General features: G+C 52.4%; 1 protein-coding gene across 1 annotated transcript; it reads left to right on the forward strand.

The window, feature by feature from the left end:
* Positions 1-1,142: 1,142 nt before the first annotated feature.
* FSCN3 (fascin actin-bundling protein 3) lies at positions 1,143-23,913 on the forward strand. Its single transcript, XM_074962545.1, has 8 exons — positions 1,143-1,291; positions 1,867-2,042; positions 2,373-2,509; positions 15,827-16,523; positions 19,927-20,045; positions 20,502-20,661; positions 22,640-22,810; positions 23,708-23,913. The coding sequence occupies exons 1-8, from the start codon at positions 1,143-1,145 to the stop codon at positions 23,911-23,913; spliced, it is 1,815 nt and encodes a 604-aa protein (XP_074818646.1).
* Positions 23,914-24,667: the final 754 nt, after the last annotated feature.

Genomic DNA, 24,667 nt, shown 5'->3' on the forward strand with positions numbered 1-24,667 from the left:
TGGTTCTGACCAGTGGTGGACGTGCCCCACTCAGCTTCTCTCCTGTGAGCGTTCGTGTTCTGGAGGCCTCTGAGCCGACCCGCTGTGCTTGCTGCAGAGCCACGGTGGCTGAAATGCGTTGCCCAGATAGTAACTCCTAGGTGCTGCTGCTGGAATTGCAATAAAAACCCTTGGCTTGTCCTTGTGGCCATGTCTTTCCTCCGGCTGTGGCAGCGGGGGCTGCACGGACTGGGGATGGGATGGAGGTGAGGTGAAGGCTGATCCCAGCTGGCTTATCTGCATGCTCTGGTTCCTAGACTCCAGGACAGCAGTTGGAGAGAGGGATGGGGCAGGGCCGGGCCAGAATCCCCTGGGTTTCTGTTTCGTGGGATCCCCTGGGAAGGAAGCTCCCTGCTAGGAGATGTTTTTCGTCAACCTGGAGCTGCTCACTCAGAGGGCTGAGCTGCAGGCGCTTTGCGTGAGAGTGGCAGCGACCCGCTGGGCATGGGAGGGAAGGAGCCAGGGTAGAGAAGAGACAGCGGAGGTTTGAAGGGACCCTGGGTGAAAGGGCTTTTCCTCCCGCACCAGTGAGCGAGCTGGGGCAGCCCCAGGTCTGTTCCATGGTGTGAGCAGCAAGCTGGCAAAATGTGGAGGTTGTACATGTAAGAAAGCCAAGCTGAGAGGCAGCAGGAGAGCAGGTGAAATGCAATAGAGAGAGAGTGGGGAGAATCCTATGAAAGAGCTATGGACCGGGCAGGGCTCTCCGGGCATGGCTACGCTGCTGTTCAACACCTGCAGCTGGCCCAGGTCAGTGACTCGGGCTCGTGGGTGTCAGTTTCACTGTAAAATTGGAGGTAGGTGGTCAGTCTGGGGCGGGAGCCCTGGTCCTGTAACCGTCCCCCTGCTTGTGCGGTCCCTGAGGCCGGCTGGAGCCCAAGCCTGAACTGCCCTGCAGTTTTACAGCCTGGGAGCCTGAACCCTGTGAGCCTGGCTCAGCTGTGGGTGTGAAGTTGCAGCGTAGACACACCCTAAGTGAACTGTAACCACCCAGGCAAAAGACAGGCGCGTGGGCAGCTCTGTGAAAGCAGCCGCCACAAAACCAGCAGCAGGGGCCGTAGGGATGCCGCTGAAGCGAGGGATCTTAGCGCTAGGCAGGGTCCGAGATGGGGGTGGGTGGACCCGAGACCTGGAGCGACTTGTGCAAGGAGAGCAGCTGGATGGGGGGGGATGAGTGTGAGGAACCTGCAGGCGTGGGGCAGGCCGAGCCAAGGCTGCGCTTCACCCTGGCTCACAATACAAGGAGGAGGCGACGGTGTGAATGGAGCTAGAGTTAGGGGAGAGTTTGTGGTTTTTTTAATGCTTTCTGACTGAGACGGGATCCGCAGAAGCTTCCCCCATCTGCAGGTTATTCCATAATAGTCCCCTAGGTCTGGGGGATTTCTTGGTCCTTCTGGTGCTGGCTGCTGTCAGGGCCAGGATGAGGCTATTGAGTTAGCTGGGCTGTGCCCTATTAGGGAAATTCCTACCTGCCCCAGAGGCACTTTTGTGCATCCACAGGGCTCTGAGCGCTGTGGGGGAGCCATGGAGGATGAGGGGTTTGTAGGTGGTGCCTGGATAGTGCCTAGCACGAGAGGCCCCTGATCTCAGGCAGGGCCTGTGGATGTTACCGTAATGCACGTCAGAAACAGGCATAAAGTTTTTAAGAGATCTTGCTGCTCTCCCCGGGGCAGGCATTTTATCTGCCGGGCAGTGAGGAGGCTGCAGTGGCTTTCGACATGCTCTGTCCCTCTCCCGGGGGGAGTGGCCAGACACCCAGAGCTCCTGGCCCCACTGAAAAGGAAGAGGAGAAATGTGCTGTCATCTGCCAGCATTTCACTCTCATTGCAGTACCTCCGCCACCGGGGGGGCTGGGTGCCCAGGTGGTGGAGAGACCGAGGGCCTGGGGCTGGCCTCGCGGGGGATGTTGCCTGGGGAAGTGCGGGTGCTCAGTGGCATTGCATCACCAGTTTTCTCCAGGGGAAAGGGGGATTTGGAAGGGAGTGGGACTGTCACCCGTGAAGGGCGTATGTTGGACCTGACCCAGTGCTCACTGAAGTCAATGGAAAGTCCCCCTCTTGACTCCAGCAGACATGGGGTCCAACCCATTATTAGGCAGGACTTGCAGTCTCTCACCAGCTGCCGTGATGTAAGGTGTGTGTCACAAAGGCCAGGCCTGCAGGGGCAGAACGTAGGCAGGGATCCCTGCCCAGGTGGCCCACTGGGGTACAATGGCCCTCCCTGCTTCCTGGCTGCCTTTGGGAGGGATCTGATGGCCTGTGAAGGTGATCTTAGGGCTGAACCGGGCCTGACGGAGTCATCCAGCCAGGGGTGCATTTGGGACTGATGTCCCACAGGACCAGGGAGTCGCCAGCTGCTGCCCTGCTCTGTAGCCATGAAGGTTGGGCTGATTAACTGTGCCGGGAGTTACCTCACCAGCGAATGCTACGGGGATGGCGTCACTGTCCTGGGAAACTCACTGGGCAGGAAGCAGGTGAGCGATGCTAAAAATCCACCGTGATGCCAAAGATTTGCAACCCGCCCCTGGAGCAGAACTAGCCGCACTCCCCCCGGGTTTGGCGCCGCCCCTATCGGGGTGGCCCATGATGTGACCGCGTAAGAATGCATGAATCTTGATTCCCCAAGGAATGGAGTTTTTCTGGGGGTGCATCTCCCCTCCTGGCAGAGCGCGCTGGGAAGCTTTGCTTCCTGCCCGAGCACATTGCTGCTGAGAGCACCGTTCCCAGCACTGGCCGGGCAGAGACGCTGCCTTCCACCTGCGGAGATGAGCGTTCCCCGCCCTGCGGGCCAGGAAGGCCAAACTCCACACTGGATAGGCGCTGTGGACCATTGTAGTGTGGTTATAATCCACCCCAGGGCAGAGACGAGCCCTCAAAGGGGTGGGGCGGGACCCTGCTGTAGTGTGCCCCCCCTCCCCATTCCCCCAGTGCTAACTGCTCCCAGCCCCTGAATGTTATTCGCTCCCAAGGGGGTGCTAAACCCCTCACAGGATAAGTAGAGAGACACCATCCTTCCCTGGGGGGTTTACAGACAAATTCCAGAGGTGACCTGTGAAGGGGGCATTGGGGTGGAAGGGGGAGCACATGGAGGTAACATCAATGGGCTAGCAGGGCTACACGGTAGAGGGCTGGTGCACTGCACGACGGAGTGAAGGAAGGGAAGTTGTTAGCTAATTTCTTGTAGGCTTCTAGGAAGGCATAGGGCTCATGGAGGGACTCTGCAGAGGGGAGGGTCGTGGCTTTGCAGGCCAGCTCAGGGAGCCGGTCCCACATGGAAGGGAAATGCGGTTGCAGGAGATGCGGGGGAGCAGGCTGGTGTCCTGGGTAGAGTAGCAGGGCCGTGTGATAGGTAGGAGCGGCAGAGCTGTGATGGGCCGGAAGGGGAGGATAAGCAACTTGAACTTGATGTAGTGGAGGAGGGAGAACAGGAGGAGGAGGGGTGGGGCAGGGGTATGGGGAGATTGATAGACACAATAGCTGTGATATGCATGGGCTGGAGAAGGGCCATGTGGGGGCCAGGGAGGCTGGAGAGGAGATGACAAGACCTGACAGGCTCCTCATCCCATTTGCAGCCTCCCTTGCTTCGTTGAAGAGCCTCACTAGACAAAAGCTAAGACGCATGTCTATTGCGGCCGCATCCTTCCCCAGAAAAGGCCTTCAAGGGGCGCTCACCCTGGGACTGCATGTAGGCACAGCAGGGCCAGCCTGGACTGACTGACCTCAGCTCGGGGCAGACTTTGGCAGGAAGAGGCAGGGATCCTGTGGAAAAAATAGCATGTGATGATCATGCAGTTGAAGACGTATAATCCAGCCACACGTGAAGCTGAACTGAGGTTGCACAAGCTCTGACTTTCATGTGCTTGACATTCCAGTCTTACTGATGGTCTGTTCACACAGGTGTTTTTGTAATTTCCTATGTTTTTAAAGAATCCAACTGAATAAAACAGAAATTCCAGCATATGGCACCATACTGACACCCACATGGGTTATCAGCAGGGTTGGAACCTTTAAATCCTCTAAACAGACCCCTGCCACTTGAGTTAATGCAGTAACTGGTAGCAGTAGAAGGTTATCGTCCTCTGTGTGGCCCAGCACGAGAGGGGATGAGACACACACTGTGCCAGTGAGTTTCACAAATATTTGCTCACAGCAGAGGGATGGCGAGACTCGGGGCTTGTGGGTTCCAAACCAGGCTCTGGAGGGGAGTGTGTTCTAGTGGGCACAGTCTGCTGCATATTTCCCCCCAAGCGTGACCCCTTCTGTCCTGTCCCCTCCAACCCATCCTTTTCCCAGTCTTGTCTTTCCCCGACTCTGTTCACCTACCCAGTCCCAATCCCCGCTCCTCAGGCTTCTCATTCCAGCACAGCCAGTCCCGATCTCCCCGCGCTAGCCTCCATTCCCAGTCTCCTACACTCCTGGGCTTCTTGTCTGAGCCTACTTCCCCTGCCACCCACCTGCAGGTCCTCTTCTTGTCCCCTCTGCATTCAAATCAGAGGGCTTCCTCCTCTACACTCCCTGGTCAGCAGGGCGATCGCTGAGAGCACTGGAAAGCCAGCCTCCCCCTGCTCCTAGTCCACGTGGCTGGACCTGAACCCAGCACTGCCGGGAACATTGCAGGGAAAGTCCCGCTCAGCCTCAACGGCTTATGGCTTGGTCACATGTGCATCGATTTTAAAGCTACAGCGCTAAAAACAAAAGTTGCCAGAATGTTTTGAATATGGGCAAAACAATGCATTTTCCTGAGCCTGGTTCATGGAAATGGCTCACCCCATTCTGGGTGAATTTTTTTAAAAAAACCCTTCATCCAGAGACGGACCCACTGCATGGAAAATTCCATCCCACGTGGGTGAAACTTGGCAAGGTTATAAAGCAACTCAAAGCAGGGTCTCAGAGTGGTGCAGCTGGGGAGGGAAAGGGCCAGAAAGGGAAGCTGCGTTTCCCGTGTGGCGTAGTGCCGAGCTCTGTGCTGCCAGCTCCCGGGTTGCAGAGTGAGAGGCTGAGGAGCGGACCCAGGAGTCCCACCTGGCCAGTACGAGAAACACTAGCCCCATCAGTGTACCGAGAGCAGTGAAGCTGACTGAGGGTTGAACTCCAGGCGTGTCTGGGCTAGGGGAGCGCCCAGCCCTGCCTCGTTATAGAACTTAGGGCCTATCCGAGCACATCGAGTTTCTGTCCCCCCACTCCGCGAGGCAAGTTCCCAGCAGCCTACTCTCCAGGCCTTTCTCCTGTCTAGTGCCAAAGGCCCCAAGCCATAGGGCTCCTGCCTCTTTCCTGGGAGATTATCCCACGGCCAAATACCGTTCACCATGAGCAAATGGCCCCTAAGATTCAGCCCCGTTGATCCCTTTCCTGCTCTCACCCCATTGTGGCTCCTGTTTTCCCATAACCCCTTTCCCCCCAGCTTGGCAAACGAGCAGCTCCCACCAAGCAGTCCCTGCTCCCCGTGTTTACCCCTCTCAGATAGTTCTCACCTCCCCCCATCAGCCGAGCTACGCTGGGCACGCCTAGGGCTCATTGGCGGTAAGAGGCTCCCTGGGACTTGGCTGGGGCTCAGCTCAGGGCCCTATTTCTTAACACTGACCATCACAAATCGCTCCCTCAAGCATTCTTCGCACAACGATGCAAACGGAGCCTGCAGCCCTCTCTCTCGGGGCCGGATTTAGGGGCAGCGACTGCCTGTTGTTCGTGACAAAAGGGAAAATAGAATGTCTGAGGTAACATGTTTCAGGTATTCCGTAGGTGGATTCATTTTTCACTAACCTCCTAGAATGTTCCGGACTTTTGTAGAACCTCGTGGAACCTTCCAGACTTTCCGAGAACTATCTTCTTCTCGAACCTCCCAGAATGTTGTCAGCCAAGCCCTGGCGGGTATCTACGGGGCGGGGCGTCGCCCGCCAGTCAGTGAGATGTAAGAACGAAGTGAAGTGAGAGCCCAGCTGCTGCATTGTGAACCTTATTTTGTTGTGTAATTGTGAATGTGTACTTGTGTTTTAAGACTTGAAGAGTGTAAGTAGCGTCTCTCTGACCCTGGGCTTCAGTTCACGAGGGCAAAGGTGAGGAAAGCGACTTTCTGAACGAAAGCACTAGGGTAACGTTCTCAGGCTGTCACCTACTGTAACCTTATTTAATGCTGGTCCGCCCAATGTGGGTGCACGGTTCCATTTCTTGATGTTAGCACCTTTCACTTATTCTTCACATTAAAACGTTTCTGTAAGCTTAGCAGAAACTATTTTTAAAAATTTTGCTTATACATGGCATGAATAAATACAGATTTACAGATCCTAGCCTGCAAATGTATCGTCTTATCAGACAGGGATAAATCATGCATGTAAATTGTGCATCAGAGTCGCAAAATGAGCTACAAAGGCAATAAAAAATGAGGTATTCAAAAGTTGAATAAATGGAGGGGGAGCGCTGAAGACACACCTCACCTGGGGCACCGTTTTATCTCGGGCCAGCCCTTGTCTCTTACCAGGACGTTATATGCTCCTCAGTCTCTCTGTTCGGGTGCACTGTCAGCTGCCAAACACACCACTGACAGCTTCTGGTAGCTGCCGTTCCATGACGGTTTGCGTCAGCCTCTTGCCCCACCACTGAACAACCTGAGCTGGGCCCATTGTCCGTCGCTTTCTCTCCCAGCAGGTCCCTGCATTCCACCGGCCGCTCTGCAGAGCTCTCCAGCTGTATGGATTGGAGTCGGTCAGTTCTCAGCAGATGATGGCCAGGGGCTGGGAGAGGTGCCAGGCACAGGAGCAGACAAGCCAGGAACCCCCGTTCAGGGAGGTGTTCACAGCGTGTCTGGATGGCTCTTTCCCTCACCACCCTGGCTGCTCCCAGAGCAGGGAATTAAGGTGGCGGAGAGGCCCCGCTGCTCCCAGGGCTTCTGGCTGTCACCACTGAGGGATTGTGATGTCACATAGGCTGTTGGAGGAGCCAAGGACCATGGGAGCCGGGAGAACCCCCAAGATTCTAGACCCAGTACAGCCACTGATGCCTGCAACTGTTGTTTTTTTGTTCTTCTGTTTGCATCTTTTGTTGCTGGTTTCGATTGTCCTCGGGCACCAGCTGGGCTGCTGGTACTTCTGACACCGTGTCATATATTGCTTGTGCAAGGTAGGCTTCAGGGCAGGCTCTTGAACCAGACACGGCCTGGCCACAGAGCTCCCAACGTAGCGAGAGACAAACCCGGTCACTGTAGGATCCTTTAATGGGCTGCCAGGTGAGGCTGAGGCCAGCTCAGGTAAGAAAAAATGGTCTGTGTGTATAAAAATATCCTCACTGCATTTTCCACTTTTATGCATCCGATGAAGTGAGCTGTAGCTCACGAAAGCTTATGCTCAGATAAATTGGTTAGTCTCTAAGGTGCCACAAGTACTCCTTTTCTTTTTGTGAATACAGACTAACACGGCTGCTACTCTGAAAAAAATTCCTAATTGCTCATTAGTGACAGCGACTATTCCAGAGGATTGGAAGGTAGCAAAGGCTGTCCCCATATTTCAAATGGCTGTAGGGTTGAGCCAGGGAATTAGACCTGTACACCTTACATCCGTTCCCAGCAAATGGGTTGAATTGATAATTAAAAACAGGCTGACTAAATGTCTGTGAGACCACGGTCTGATAGGGTCTAACTAGCACAGATTCAGCAGAAGAAAACTGTGTCTTACTAAACACTGAGAATTCTTTGAGCATGTCAATAAGCTAGTGGATAACAGAGAACCAAGTGGCAATTTATTTAGACTTTCAAAAGGCCTTGGACAAGGACCTGCCCAAGAGGATCCTTAAAGAGCTAAGTAATCATGGGTGAGAGGCAAAGTATTGTCTTGGATCAAAAACTGGCTAGGAGACAAACAGCAAAGACTAGGATTCACTGGTCCATTTTCACCATGACAGCAGGTTAACAGCAGGGCCTCAGGGTTCCGTACTAGGTCTTATGTTTATATATTTATTAATGCTCTGGAAAAGGGAGGGGGGTGAACAGTGAAAGGGCAAAATTTGCAGATGACACAACATTATTTAGATTTCAGAGTGGTAACTGTGTTAGTCTGTAACAGCAAAAACAACGAAGAGTCCTTGTGGCACCTTAGAGACAAACAAATGTATTTGGGCATAAGCCTTCCTGGGCTAAAACCCACTTCATCAGATGCATGGAGTGGAAAACACAGTAGGCAGATATATATACACAGTACATGAAAAGATGGGAGTTGCCTTACCAAGTTGGGGGTCAGTTCTAACGAGACAATTCAATTAAAGTGGAAGTGGGCTATTATCAACAGGAGGAAAAATCACTTTTGTAGTAGTAATCAGGGTGGCCAATTTCAAACGGTTGACAAGAGGGTGTGAGTAACAGTAGGGGGAAATTAGCATGGGGAAATTTGTTTTTAGTTTTTGTAGTGACCCATCCACTCCCAGTCTTTATTCAGGCCTAATTTGATGGTGTCCAGTTTGCAAATTAATTCCTGTTCTGCAATTTCTCATTGGAGTCTGTTTTTGAAGTTTTTTTGTTGAAGAATTGCCACTTTTAAGTCTGTTATTCAATGTCCAGGGAGATTGAAGTATTCTCCAACTGGTTTTTGAATGTTATAATTCTTGATGTCTGATTTGTGTCCATTTATTCTTTTGCATAGAGACTGTCTGGTTTGACCAACGTACATGGCAGAGGGGCATTGCTGGCACATGATGGCATATATCACATTGGTAAATGTGCAGGTGAACAAGCCCCTGATGGTGTGGCTGATGTGGTTAGGTCCTATTTTTCCTCCTGTTGATAATAGCCCACTTCCACTTTAATTGAATTGTCTCATTAGGACTGACCCCCCCACACACTTGGTAAGGCGACTCCTATCTTTTCATGTACTGTGTATATATATCTGCCTACTGTGTTTTCCATTCCATGCATCTGATGAAGTGGGTTTTAGTCCATGAAAGCTTATGCCCAAATACATTTTTTAGTCTTTTACATTATTTAGGTTAATCAGGACCAGAGAAGACCAAGTTCTGCCGAGACTCATCAAGCCCTCGGATCGCTACCCCTTCCTGCTTCTCCACGTGGGCACCAATGATACTGCCAAGAATGACCTTGAGCGGATCACTGCGGACTACGTGGCCCTGGGAAGAAGGATAAAGGAGTTTGAGATGCAAGTGGTGTTCTCGTCCATCCTCCCCGTGGAAGGAAAAGGCCTGGGTAGGGACCGTCGAATCATGGAAGTCAATGAATGGCTACGCAGGTGGTGTCGGAGAGAAGGCTTTGGATTTTTTGACCATGGGATGGTGTTCCATGAAGGAGGAGTGCTGGGCAGAGACGGGCTCCACCTTACGAAGAGAGGGAAGAGCATCTTTGCGAGCAGGCTGGCTAACCTAGTGAGGAGGGCTTTAAACTAGGTTCACCGGGGGAAGGAGACCAAAGCCCTGAGGTAAGTGGGAAAGCGGGATACCGGGAGGAAACACAGGCAGGAACGTCTGTGAGGGGAGGGCTCCTGCCTCATACTGAGAATGAGGGGCGATCAGCAGGTTATCTCAAGTGCTTATATACGAATGCACAAAGCCTTGGAAACAAGCAGGGAGAACTGGAGGTCCTGGTGATGTCAAGGAATTATGACGTGATTGGAATAACAGAGACTTGGTGGGATAACTCACATGACTGGAGTACTGTCATGGATGGTTATAAACTGTTCAGGAAGGACAGGCAGGGCAGAAAAGGTGGGGGAGTAGCACTGTATGTAAGGGAGCAGTATGAATGCTCAGAGCTCCGGTACGAAACTGCAGAAAAACCTGAGTGTCTATGGATTAGGTTTAGAAGTGTGAGCAACAAGAGTGATGTAGTGGTGGGAGTCTGCTATAGACCACCGGACCAGGGGGATGAGGTGGATGAGGCTTTCTTCCGGCAACTCGCAGAAGCTACTAGATCGCACGTCCTGGTTCTCATGGGTGACTTTAATTTTCCTGATATCTGCTGGGAGAGCAATACAGCGGTGCATAGACAATCCAGGAAGTTTTTGGAAAGCGTAGGGGACAATTTCCTGGTGCAAGTGCTAGAGGAGCCAACTAGGGGGGGAGCTTTTCTTGACCTGCTGCTCACAAACTGGGAAGAATTAGTGGGGGAAGCAAAAGTGGATGGGAATCTGGGGGGCAGTGACCATGAGTTGGTCGAGTTCAGGATCCTGACGCAGGGAAGAAAGGTTCGCACCAGGATACGGACCCTGGACTTCAGGAAAGCAGACTTCGACTCCCTCAGGGAACGGATGGGTAGGATCCCCTGGGGGACTAACATGAAGGGGAAAGGAGTCCAGGAGAGCTGGCTGTATTTCAAGGAATCCCTGTTGAGGTTACAGGGACAAACCATCCCGATGAGTCGAAAGAATAGTAAATATGGCAGGCGACCAGCTTGGCTTAACGGTGAAATCCTAGCAGATCTTAAACATCAAAAAGAAGCTTACAAGAAGTGGAAGGTTGGACATATGACCAGGGATGAGTATAAAAATATTGCTCGGGCATGTAGGAATGAAATCAGGAGGGCCAAATCGCACCTGGAGCTGCAGCTAGCAAGAGATGTCAAGAGTAACAAGAAGGGTTTCTTCAGGTATGTTGGCAACAAGAAGAAAGCCAAGGAAAGTGTGGGCCCTTTACTGAATGAGGGAGGCAACCTAGTGACAGAGGATGTGGAAAAAGCTAAGGTACTCAATGCTTTTTTTGCCTCTGTCTTCACGAACAAGGTCAGCTCCCAGACTGCTGCGCTGGGCGTCACAACATGGGAGTAGATGGCCAGCCCTCAGTGGAGAAAGAGGTGGTTAGGGACTATTTAGAAAAGCTGGACGTGCACAAGTCCATGGGGCCGGACGAGTTGCATCTGAGAGTGCGAAAGGAATTGGCGGATGTGATTGCAGAGCCATTGGCCATTATCTTTGAAAACTCGTGGCGAACGGGGGAAGTCCCGGATGACTGGAAAAAGGCTAATGTAGTGCCAATCTTTAAAAAAGGGAAGAAGGAGGATCCTGGGAACTACAGGCCCGTCAGCCTCACCTCAGTTCCCGGAAAAATCATGGAGCAGGTCCTCAAGGAATCAATCCTGAAGCACTTACATGAGAGGAAAGTGATCAGGAACAGTCAGCATGGATTCACCAAGGGTAGGTCATGCCTGACTAATCTAATCGCCTTCTATGATGAGATTACTGATTCTGTGGATGAAGGGAAAGCAGTGGATGTATTGTTTCTTAACTTTAGCAAAGCTTTTGACACGGTCTCCCACAGTATTCTTGTCAGCAAGTTAAAGAAGTATGGGCTGGATGAATGCACTATAAGGTGGGTAGAAAGTTGGCTAGATTGTCGGGCTCAACGGGTAGTGATCAATGGCTCCATGTCTAGTTGGCAGCTGGTGTCAAGTGGAGTGCCCCAGGGGTCGGTCCTGGGGCCGGTTTTGTTCAATATCTTCATAAATGATCTGGAGGATGGTGTGGATTGCACTCTCAGCAAATTTGCGGATGATACTAAACTGGGAGGAGTGGTAGATACACTGGAGGGCAGGGATAGGATACAGAGGGACTTAGACAAATTGGAGGATTGGGCCAAAAGAAACCTGATGAGGTTCAATAAGGATAAGTGCAGGGTCCTGCACTTAGGACGGAAGAACCCAATGCACAGCTACAGACTAGGGACTGAATGGCTAGGCAGCAGTTCTGCGGAAAAGGACCTAGGGGTTATAGTGGACGAGAAGCTGGATATGAGTCAGCAGTGTGCCCTTGTTGCCAAGAAGGCCAATGGCATTTTGGGATGTATAAGTAGGGGCATAGAGAGCAGATCGAGGGACATGATCGTTCCCCTCTATTTGACATTGGTGAGGCCTCATCTGGAGTACTGTGTCCAGTTTTGGGCCCCACACTACAGGAAGGATGTGGATAAATTGGAGAGAGTCCAGTGAAGGGCAACAAAAATGATTAGGGGTCTGGAACACATGACTTATGAGGAGAGGCTGAGGGAACTGGGAATGTTTAGTCTACGGAAGAGAAGCATGAGGGGGGATTTGATAGCTGCTTTCAACTACCTGAGAGGTGGTTCCAGAAAGGATGGTTCTAGACTATTCTCAGTGGTAGAAGAGGACAGGACAAGGAGTAATGGTCTCAAGTTGCAGTGGGGGAGGTTTAGGTTGGATATTAGGAAAAACTTTTTCACTAGGAGGGTGGTGAAACACTGGATTGCGTTACCTAGGGAGGTGGTAGAATCTCCTTCCTTGGAAGTTTTTAAGGTCAGGCTTGACAAAGCCCTGGCTGGGATGATTTGATTGGGGATTGGTCCTGCTTTGAGCAGGGGGTTGGACTAGATGACCTCCTGAGGTCCCTTCCAACCCTGATATTCTATGATTAAGACTGTGAGGAAATTTAGAGAGACCTAACCCAGCTAGGGGAGTGGGCAACATGGTGGAAAATTAAATCGAAAGGAATGCACATTGGAGGGAACCATATAAATTACTCACACACCTCCTAGGAGTCTAAATTAACTGTCTGAGCTTCAGAAAGGGATTTGGGTGTGACTGTAGACAACTCAGTGGAGCCCTCTGTTCAAAGCGCAGCTGCAGTCAGAGAAGGAAGCCAAATGTTTGAATCTATGAGGAAAGGGATGGAGAATAATATTGAAAACACAATAATGCCTTTATAATAAATCAAGGGTGTGGCCTCACCTGTGTACTCTGTGCAGTTCAGGTCACCCCCATCTCCAAAAGGATATTGCAGAACTGGAGGGTATTCAGAGAAGTGTGACCAGAATTATCCAAGGCCTGGAAACACACTCCGAGGAAGAGAGATTGAAAAGGCTGCGATTGCTACGTAGAAAGGAGACAAGTCAGAGGGGCCCTGATAAAAACGTATCAAATCATGAATGGTCTAAAGCAGTGGTTCTCCAGCGTATTTGGTCGTGCCCCCGTTTCTTTGTGTCTGGAGTCTTGGATGCTCCCTAATCCCCCTTGCTCCCGCCACACACGTACATATACCGCCCCCCAGCTCTGAAGGCAGCACTGCCGCCAGCAGCAGCACAGAAGGAAGGGTGGCCTGGTATGGCATCGCCACCCTTCCTTCTCCCTGGTGGCAGCGCTGCCTTCAGAACCGGGTGCCTGGCTAGTAGCCTCCACTCTCCCAAAGCTCCTCATGCCCCCTCCCCCAAAATACATTCCGTGCCCCCCCCAGAGAAGCGCGCCCCCCAGTTTCAGAACCTCTGGTCTAGAGAAGATAGAGTGGAAGTTTCTGTTCTCTCTGTCTCATAACACGAGGTCAAGGGAACACTCAATGAAATTCAAAGATGGGAATTTCAAAACTGATAAAGGGAAATACTTTTCATGCTGGGGTCATTACCTGTGGCACTCACTGCCACAGAAATTTCTTGAGGCCAATAACTTAAGATTCCAAAATGGACTGGACATTTATATGGATAACAAGATTATCCAGAGTTATCATAATTAATGACAATAATAATTCTGGCAGGGCATATTAAACCTTGTGTTTCGGGGTTTAGGTCAGTCTCCAACTCTAAGAGACCATGGATTCACCAAGGGCAAGTCATGCCTGACCAACCTGATTGACTTCTATGATGAGATAACTGGCTCTGTGGATATGGGGAAAGTGGTGGACTGATATAGCTTGACTTTAGCAAAGCTTTTGATACGGTCTCCCACAGTATTCTTGCCAGCAAGTTAAAAAAGTATGGATTGGATGAATGGACTATAAGGTGAATAGAAAGCTGGCTAGATCGTCGGGCTCAATGGGTAGTGATCAATGGCTCGATGTCTAGTTGGCAGCCAGTATCAAGCTGAGTGCCCCAGGGATCTGCCCTGGGGCCGGTTTCGTTCAACACGTTCATTAACGATCTGGAAGATGGCGTGGATTGCACCCTCAGCAAATTCGCAGATGACACTAAGCTGGGGGGAGAGGTAGATAGGCTGGAGGGTAGGGATAGGATACAGAGGGACCTAGACCAATTAGAGGATTGGGCCAAAAGAAATCTGATGAGGTTCAAGGACAAGTGCAGAGTCCTGCACTTAGGACGGAAGAATCCAATGCACCGCTACAGACTAGGGACCGAGTGGCTCGGCAGCAGTTCTGCAGAAAGGACCTAGGGGTTACAGTGGACAAGAAGCTGGATATGAGTCACCAGTGTGCCCTTGTTGCCAAGAAGGCTAATGGCATTTTGGGTTGTATAAGTAGGGGCATTGCCAGCAGATCGAGGGACATGATCATTCTCCTCTATTTGGCATTGGTGAGGCCTCTTCTGGAGTACTGTATCGGGGGTAGCCGTGTTAGTCTGTATCCACAAAAACAACAAGGAGTCCGGTGGCACCTTAAAGACTAACAGATTTATTTGAGTATAAGCTTTCGTGGGTCAAAACCTCACTTCTTCAGATGCATGGAGTGAAAGTTACAGATGCAGACATAAATATACTGACACATGAAGAGAAGGGAGTTACCTCACAAGTGTCAAGGACCGCGCTCGGTATTCCAGGAGTGGCTGGACCCCAGCTGTGCAGAGAGGAGCTATCCCGTCCCTGTCCCATGTCTCTCCACCGGCAGCCCCCAAACTGCGCTGGCCTTTCTTGCTGTAACAGCACATGGGAAACTCAGGCCTAGTTTGCTCCTTCCTGTCCCCCAGGTCTCTTTCAGACAGCGCTGTTTCCCAGGTTCCCCTCTCCCATGGCGCAGCTGGATTTTGGATTAGCTCCATCTTCCCAGGTTACGTGAGTCCTGCCCAGGCTTCTGCCTCATTAGGGCCCTTTGTATTTTAGCTCTGTCCCAAGCTCTGAATTTACTGACCTTGGCTAACGTCATTCATGGTCTGTGGCCTTCTTCGGGTTATTAATGAGCCCGTTAAATAAGATGGGACTTACCCTGATCCCGGGGACATCCACTACACGGCTCTCCCCAGCAATCTGCATTGCCATTGATCTGTGTCCCCTTTGCCACTTTCCGTTTCATGGCAATTAAGCCAGGAGTCTCCCAGGAAAGCCCGGCTACTAGCATGGGAAAGCCAATGGTCCAGGACAATGCCATTCAGTTTTAAATGGGGCAATGTAGGTACAGCTGGCTCACAGCATCCCAAGCTCTGGTGTTGGGAACGTGCCGCGGAGGGGGGGAGACAGGGAAGGGTGAGAAGGGCTGCCATTGAGGAGGGAGCTGGCTGACTGCCCAGCTGGGCGTCAGACTGGGAGCGCAGCAGACAGGCAGTTCCAGAGGCAGCGAGGGGCCAACGTTTCACCGAGGGGTGGGGGAGAACAGGCAGAGCGCTGGGAGGGAGTTAGACCGTGGAAGGAGCTGGCTGTTTTGGCTGGGCAGGGTGTGTGTGTGTGTGGGGGGAGGCGGTTATAGGGCACAGGGAGATCTGGGAGTTATTTCGGGTCCTAGTTGAGAAGGGCCTGGGAGATGCAGAGTGGTTTTTATGGTATAGAAAGGAGAAGCCACCAGCAGCCTCCCAGGGAGGGGGTGCATGGTGCTGTGCGTACGTGTGTGTGAGAGGCAGAGGGAGCTGTATTTGTGTTCTGGGAATGACGGGGCTTGCGTCCCCAAAGGAGGGGATTGCTCACTGCCTCTGGCGACGATGGGGCAAGGAGCGAGTGGCATGCAGCTGCGGAAGGCAACGTTGCACTGGGTTCTAGGAAGAACACTTAGCAATCAGGGCAGTGGGATGACCCTGGTGGGTCGCTGGCACTGCAGACACCTGGAGACAGGTTAGAAGCAGCGGGCACGTCAGATCCCAGCTCATGGCCAGAGGGGTTTCTCTAAGAGCTAATCAGCTGACTCTGGCTCATTGCTTCCTCACAGACCTGGGAGCTGCAGGTCACCATGAAGCAGGGGAAGCAGACCGTGGTGGAACTGCTGGGCCATCAGGGCCACTACCTCCTAGTGGATCCTGACGGATCAGTCCGGTGTGGGCAGCCAGCATCCGTCCAGCAAAGCCAGTTCCTGTTGGAGCTCCATCACAGTGGCAAGTGGACTCTCCAGCTGCTGGACAGCAAGAAGTACCTGGAGTCTGACGGGGAGGATGTTTTCTGCGTTTCCCGGAGCCCATCTTCCTACCACAAGTGGCTGCCCCAGCTGGCCATGCACGTCCACATCGTGCTGTACAACCCCACGCACCAATGCTACGCCCGAGCCGATGCAGACCTGGACAGGGTGTGGGTCGACACCCCAGTGCCTTACCTGGAAGAGTGCGGCTTCGTGCTACGGTTCAGGAACGGGATGTACCACCTGGAGACCTCCAGCCACAAGTACGTCTCCAGAGCAGAGACGCTAGCCAAGAAACCCTCTGCACACACAGCCTTCAACTTAAACCTCAAGCCCAGGTGCCTGGCTTTCCTGAGCGACCAAGATGGTTGTGTCCTGTACCCTCAGGGCAAGCGGAGGCGTTTGTGCCTTGGCAACAACCCCAAAGAGAAGGAAGAGTGGTTCGTTATAAAGAGGTGTCCACAATGGGTCAGTCTGAAAACTAAGGCCAAGAGATACGTGTCCATCATATGTGGCAAGTAAATTCCATTTTCCAGTCTGAGCGTGTGTGGAGGGCCCAGCTGAAGGATGCCAGGACATGCCCCCTTGACCTAAGTCACCACCCGGGTCGACAGTTCTTTGGACAAGTCCTGCCCTGCCTTTGCCCTGTGAAGCCACCCCTGACTGCAGTGAGGTTGCACAGAGGGCAAGCTGGCGTAGAACCACTTTTTAATAGGATTATTTCAGGGTGCAGAATAGCTGGGGTACGGCGCCGCAGAGGGAGAGTCCAGACACAGTTCACACCCCGACCATGGCAAAGCTGTCACAAGAGGCCAAACACCCACGAGAGGGTATCATATGAAAAGGGGTGGGCGGGAGGGAGTGACCGGCAGGGGGATGTCTCAGAATGGGACAGGTGCCTACATCACAAAAACCCACCGGCATCAGTGGCACCCCCATTGCTTGTCTTAGCAGGGGGCGGCGGATTGAACAGGCCATGGGAAGGGATCTCCCTGCTCATCTCTGCAGCGATCTCCCCAGGACAGGGCTGCTATACGCTGGCAGAGCAGTGTGGGGGGAGCTTGCCTGGCCACTGCCCGTGCGGTACCTGTTGGGAGGGTACATGCAGGGCTGGCTCGTCAGAGCTAGCGGTAGGGCAGCCAGCACTCAGCACTTCAAAAGACAGTAATAGGCAGAGCAGAGACAGTGATGCACCTGACGCTTACAGTGAAAGCTGCCTAACGCTCTCCACTCTGAGCAACGGCAAGCAGGGCATTCTAACCGCTCCACACTTACAGTGTCTTTGCTGAGATTTCCCAGGCCAGGAGTCTGCCTCAGGCGAAACTCTTCTTCTGGTAAGTTGCAGCTAAATTGGCTCTGCTGTTTCAGTGACCCGGGCTAGGGGGAAATGCGTTGTTTTGCCAACGTTACAAAAATCCTTAAAACTGCTTCGTTGAGAAGCTCTCGCAAGGTTGCCAACTCCTGCAACTTAACTGTGAGTTTTGCAATTTTTGCTGCTTTTCTTAAAGCCCCAGCTCCCGGAGGCATGTGATTGGGGAAAATCTCAGCTTTTTATTTTTTTTTTTAAAGGAAAGTTTTTAGCCCACCTGGTTAAAATGTGAACCCTAAAGATGATGACATTGGTAGGCAAGTAAAAAGAATCCATATGTTGTTATTTTTAAAAGTCTCATGATTTTACAGCCAAAGTTATGATTTTTCAAGGTCCAACCCTCTTTGAACACTTGAGGTGGGCAGTACTGCTCCACCACTTCCATGCTTTGGAGCAGGGACTTGAAAATTGACAGGAGGCTTCACCTGGTTGTCAGGGAGGTGCCTTTTGCTGTCCCTGTAAAAATGTGCCCAAATTTGGCCAAATTCTGACCCTCCGAAATATCTCAGTTCATGCATGCCCGTAGAGACTTGTTAGAATTTGGCAGCTAAATTCTCTGAATATTCCAGCTACACTGAGCATGCTCCAGCCCCTCACATCTCCTGTGTGTGACCAGACCTGCACAGAATGACTGAGCGTGCCCTTATCCTGTAGGTTAGTCTATTAATGAATTTAGCTTATGGGCTACAGCCTGAGCAGGACTTTTCCTGCCATTTGCTGCTCCTCAGTGCTGGAGGCTGCTGTGCCACTGGGCACTGGAACTGCGAGCAGAGAGAATGTCTCCCCTTTGCTCTCAAATCCCACCCAGCTGGGGACCTGCTAGTGAGCAGGAGAAGAAGGAGGAAGCTGCCTGACTCAAATGCAGAGGGATGGGGGCAGGGGAAGGAAGAGTTGCAGGGTTGGGAGGTGCAGGGGAAGAGCCCAGCAGGAAGGGAAAATAGGAGCAGTGTGGGACAGGTATACAGAAGAAGAGGCTGGGGGTGGGGGATAGAAGCTAGGGGGAGAGAGACAGGAGCTGGGGAGGGAGGGGATGGAGCAGCAGAGGTCAGAAAGAGAGTGGTGGGGACAGGGGCAGAAGGGTCTGTGGTCGCTGGAGCACTTTCCCCTATGGAACCTGGAGATGAATCCATTATTCCTGAGGGTCAACATGCCTCTGCTGTCAGCAAATAGCTGAGAAACCCAGGGGCCAACTGTGTCTCCAGCCCCTTAGAGTGGCAGGTCCATATTGAAGATAACAGCCTATCACTGCTGTTTTCTCAGTCGTCACTCAGCTGGCGCAAGTGGAGGTCTGTGCTGTGGATCTGAAGATTCCCAACCCTGGGGATCAACTTATTTCTACACGATGGAATGTTTGTTTTGAAATTTTTTATGTTTTTTTTTAAACGTGAAAAAAACCTACATTAAAGAACATGAAGGTTGAGCAAAATCGAGCACTCAGAAGTTAGGAAATGCCAGAATTGAGATTGCTAGTGCAACCATAATTCGACCTCCCACGTGCATATGGGTTACGATAATCACCTGTTCTCTTCATTCCTTCTTAAGCACTTGGCATTGGCCACTGGGCTAGATGGACCTTTGGTCTGACCCAGCATGTCCATTCTTATATTCTTATCATAGTCTTTAATTACATGGTCACGTACTTTTCCCCCCCACAGGACCCCTGCCTCATTCAGTGCACAGCATGGCTTTGCTCTGGGGTTAATCAGTGCAGTAGGTAGTTGTCTGTAGGCCCCTTGCCTCATTTGCTGCAGACATTGGAAGGCAGAGGCAACGGTTGAGGAGGGACACGTGGGGTCACTCATCCCCCCCCCCCCCCCGATTTGCTGCTTGGCTTGTACTGAGCATCCTCACACGGACTGAACATGCTCAGTAACACCTGCTGAAGCCGCTGCCCTCACTCTGCCCCCACACTATCGGCAGGTCTGGGTCGTCTCTGTGGGGAGGTGTGTAGGTTTGTAAGGCCAGGGACTGAAAGATGGGAAAAGATGCTCTCAGAATTAAGGCAGAGCTGAATGCCACTCTGGAGGGTTGGTTTCCAGCCCTGCCTTGACACAGAGTTCCTGTGTGATGCTGGGCAAGTCACTTAAACCAAGGGTTTTCAGGCAGCCGCCACGTGTTTTGTCATTTTCTGCATTCCCCACTTAAGACACCAGGGGTCTGATTTGCACAAGCGTTGAGCCCTCACAGCAGCTGGAGACCGAAGTGCTCTGAAGAATCAGGCCCACGGCATCGCAGTTTGGGCACCCACAATTAGTTGACACTTTGGGCTTTAATTTCCATGCCTCAGTTGCCCACCTGTGAAATGGGGATCCCTCCACCCCCATCCCTCCCTGGGGTGTTGGGAGGATAAACTTATTCATGTTTTTAAAGAATCAAGCAAGATACAATAATGAGAGCATAAACTGCTGGGGCCCCAGTCCCTTTCTGGGAGCTCTCGGAGCTGCTATAATTTGGGGACCGAATCTCAAATCGACCCTGAGCCAACCTGCAGCGCCCCTTCTGAATGTGTTTGGCTTGAGATTGTCTGATTTTCTCCCCTTCTGCGCAGACACGGAAGTGTATGCCGGCTCGGACATAGTGACCCCAAAGTCCGTTTTCCACTACGAATTCAATCCAGACACCAGCGAGGTGCAGCTAAAAACAGTTAACAACCACTACCTGGCCCAGGTGAGCGACCCCTCTCCCGGCTCGTGGCGGGATGCTGTTGGCCCAGACAGCCTGAGCCTGCCACTGAATCTGTGGGCGTTTCGTTCACCATTTTAGTGCTTGTCTCCGGACCCCCTTCTATTTCTAGGTGACCAGAACTGAAAACGCTCTTCCAGGGGAGGGTGTCCCATTGATTTACACATTATTATACTAGTCTCTTAATGAACCACAAGGGATAATTCCATGTAATAGAGACATGGATATACAAAGCAGTATCCCCAGGGTTCATGCTGTTTCTTTAAGATGTAAACTACCCCCACCAGATCCCCAGGGAACCTCCTCCCTTTCATGGCGCAGGGCTGCTCTTGTTGAGAGTTGAGCCCTGGATCTCCCGACTTCCCGGTGCAGAACATTGGTAGGAAGGGCACCCTGGCACCACCTGGCAGGAGCTGACCTCTTTCCTTCCATTCCCTGCAGAGAAAATTCAAGAGCATAGTGGCAAATGGGAGACGCATGGAACCAGAGACCAACTTCCGTGCCCTGTGGCATTGTGGGAAAATCTTCCTGCAAGCTTTCAACGGCCGGTACCTGGGCACCATGCCCATTGGGCTGGTGGTGGCCAGTGCTGTGCACCCAGGTAAGGCAAATGGGTGGGGGAACCCCTAGGAACCTGCCAACAGCTGAGCAATGCAGCTCCCTGGCATCTCTGTGGCACGTGACTGAGACTTCAGGACTTGTTGTGGGGAGGGGTGCAGGTTCTTAGGCCTCCCTGCCTGGAGCCTGTGGACCCACCCGGCTGCACTCACACTAACATTCCCCCATGTCTCTCATGTACCCGATATGCGCCCCCCACACCTTGCTGTGAGAGCGGTTGGCATTTCTCTGAGGGGCCCATCACCCCCACACTGGGAGCGGTCACAGATGAGGGTCTCCCTCCCTTCCTAGGGGCTCAGCGTGCTGCCTTCGCCATGCCCCCAGAACCTCAGGGAGTGAGAGAGACCATTGCAAGGAGAACTTTTATTTCTTAGTGAGTGAAATTTGGGTTCAGAGGCCTTAACTAGGAGGACAAACCCCATAAGTCAACATCCAGAGCTCCTTGTCCCTGGTCTGAGACCCCACCCCGCTAATTCCATGTCTCCACACTTGGGCAGCCCTGTATGGCCAGCTGATGCCAGCTCTCCTCTGTGGCTCTCCCAGCAGGAGGTGCTCATGTAACAAGTGGCTGTAGCCCTCTCCCCTCATCCTCCCCCCCCGGCATGAAACATCTGGGCTGCAACAGCTCAAGTGGCCGATACTCTCCTCAACTCACCTCCCAGCCCATGGCGCCGGCCCCAGGCCTCTCCCACTGCACGGGAAGACAAGGAAGAGCTTGTATGTCAGAGCTGCTTGTGGCGGGTTAGACCCCCTTTGGGATGCCACCTGATGTACTGGGATTTCACTGAGCCCTCGTCCTGCTCCATCAGCCTGGGGTCCCTTTCCCTGTTTTGCTGAATTAGGTTTTCCGGCCTTTTGCAGCCCACATGCGCAGGTAGGGCCACACCCAGCTGCAGACACAGACCGAAGTCAGCTCTGTGTGAGAGGACTCCCCCAGCACTCACATACACACCCCTTTTGGGGAGTAAACCCAAAATAATACTGTCGTGCACTGTATAGAAAGATCTGCCCAGCGCAGACTCATAAAATTCGCCCTCTCCCTCAATGTGAAGAGAGAGATGCATAACTTCTTGCCCATCCCATCCCAGTTAGAAATTGCACAAGCTGGGTTTAATAATAAACCAAGCAAATTTATTAACTATAAAAGGCAGATTTTAAGTGAGTATAAGAGATAACAAACAAAACAAAGCTGATTACTGAGCAAATAAAACAAAATACGCAAGCTAAGCTTAGTACACTCAAGAAACAGGTTCCGAAATGTAATTTCTTACCCTACATGTTATTTTAGGCAGGTTGCAAAGTTTCTATAGCTTAGAGTTCCAGTTATTTCTCTTTACAGACTAGACCGCTGTCTCAGCCTGGACTCCCCCCTTGCCTTCCCTTCAGGTGTCTTTAAGTGTCTTTCTTCTAGGGCAGACAGGCCATGGAGTGGAGTCCCGTTCGCCCTCCTCCCCACCCTGAAATAAGATTTACAGAAGGTGGGAATCTTTTGTTTCCCAAACTTGACCCCCCGCCCTCCTTTTAGTGGAAAGTGACAAGAAGTCCCCGGTAATGTTTGGTATCAGGTGACAAGACCACCTGACCTAGTAGTGTCACGGCTACGTCCCCGGACGCCTCCCAGGAGGGAGAGACATTAGTATCTTCACAGTCTTGTGGTTTCTTCCTAATGGCCCATCAAATCTGATGGCCTGTCATCTGGTGGGTGTCTTTCAAATACACACCCAGTTGTAATGGTTACATAGTCCATATTCCTCACTTTAGATACAGAAAAGATACATGCCTACAAATTGGGTAATCACAGCCATTACATCAGAACCTTTCCAATGATACCTCACATGACCCATCTCACATAAAACACATCTTAGTTATGCCTTATTCCTCTCGTAACCATCTTTCTATGAAGACTATGGGGTGTAACGTCACACCATCGACCTGCCTCTGTCACCCCTCCCCTCCCACAGGGCCTGGCGAGGCCTTTGGGGTGCGCCTGGCCAACCGCTCCTTCCTGGTGCTGCGTGGCAGGTATGGCTACGTGGGGACTTTGGCCTGCCATGACATCCTGCAGTGTAACCTGGTGGACCCCGACTGCATTGAGCTGCTGCCCTGCAAGCCGGGCATTTACCACTTCCAAGGTAAGGGAGCCCTGGGGGTCCTGGCCACTTGGTGCTGAGCCCAGCTCTGCCTCGGGGCAAATGGGGCCCACGTGAACCTGACCTCAGCCCCACCCACCTCTGCTCTCCAGCTGAAGTCCTGGACCAGCCACGAGGGCAGAGCAGGTCAGGGCTGCATGGTAGGGGGTGCCGCAGCAGCAGCCAGGGTGGGGCATCCCGGCTGGGGAGGGAAGCAAGCTGTATGGTCCTATTGCCGTATGCTCCAGCTGCCCACTCCCAGGTCTCAAGGGGTGTCTTACCCCCTCCCCGTCTCACCAGATCTGCAACCCCGGAGGCAGAAAGCGCTGGGAAAGCCAGAGTGCAGGGTGGATGGTATTCGCCTCCGTGCACCTTCTTGGGCCGAGATTAGATGCAGCCCCCCCCCCAGCTGGAGGCAGACGGGTGGCACCAGCCCTTTACCAAGCAGAGGGGTGGAGTTTGCGTCCTTACTCTTCGGCCTGGCGGGGGATGCAGCGTCGGCATGTTCGGCTCATCATGGGAGGGTGGGGCGAGCAGACCTCACTCGAGCCATTGCAGGGGCATCAGGCGCTGCATGGAAATGTTGGTGATTAAGCCAATGAGCCTGCAGGCTCTGGGGTGCTGCCCAGGGCTCTGAGACGGGACCCAGCAGGAGGAGAAAAGTGCATAGCTTGGCCAAGAGTAAATGGGATTTGCTGGTGAAGATGAGCATCGAGTTTCCAGGCATGTTGGGGCGTGAATGTGAGTTTGGTGACCTCGCTCTAACCTGCAGACCTGGTGTAATCAGAAGAGCCCCTTGGCCCCTTCGGTGAATCCTTGCCCAGTGCCTGGGGGGTGGAACGGTAGCAAGGACCTGCTCGCACTCCCCTGAGCTATCACCAGCTCTCCTTCCTTCCCCAGCCCACGGCAGGAGCTTTTGGTCTCTGAGCTCAGACGGCACCTTCAGAACCTGGGGGAAGTTTGCCTTGAACTTTTGCCTGGAGATCCAAGGGAGTAACATCCTGGCCGTGTTAGCCCCCAATGGGTACTACATGCGAGGAGACCGGAGTGGCACCCTCCTGGCAGATAGTGAGGAAGTCACTAGCGAGTGCCTCTGGGAATTCTAGCTGGAGGAAGGTACAGAGGAGTCTCTCCTTTCCCATGTCTTGCTGGACTGGCTGGGTAGCCACTATGCCATTGTCTAGGCGTGCAAAGACCATGGCCTATAACGCTGACCACTGTTGTCTCACCGTTTCCTTGTGCTCCCCCATCTGTCTCCACCTCTTGTCTCTTCTCTTATATTGCAAGTGCTTAGGAGCAAGGGCTGTCTTTTGTTGTGTGTCTGTATAGCGCCTAACACAGTGGGTTTCTGATCCATCACTGGGGCTCCTAAGTGCTAATACAAATATTAAATAATAGCCGGCCAGAGTCCGGTAGGTCTCAGAGCACAGGACACCCACTTCTTCACCCCACCTGCCACAAACACTTCTGCTAAGTCTGAGCAGAGAGGCCCAAATGAAGGGGTGGCTCAGCGAACGGGGAATGCCCTAGAGAGTCTTCCAGTGCTATATGGCTGGTTCTAATCCAGGCTGGGTTAGTAAAGACTGAAAATTACAACTATTCTGTGCCTGGCACGAGTTCTCGTCTCCACGTCACAAAAGCTACCAGGGTCCATGGGGAAGCCAGAGGCTGAACGCTGCTAGGGGTGGCTCCTTCACACCTGTGCTGGCATTGTTCGTGGATGAAGCATGTCAGTTCACAGGCGCTGTCAGTCTGGCACCTGTCACCGGCACGACGCTCTGCCGGCTAATGTCTCCATCAGCCCCTTTGTGCCAATTCCAGCGCTTCCACTCCTCTCCCCTAAGATCCCACTTGACCCCT

Source organism: Natator depressus, chromosome 1, assembly GCF_965152275.1.
Source record: "Natator depressus isolate rNatDep1 chromosome 1, rNatDep2.hap1, whole genome shotgun sequence".
In the NCBI taxonomy this organism is placed as follows: Eukaryota; Metazoa; Chordata; order Testudines; family Cheloniidae; genus Natator; species Natator depressus.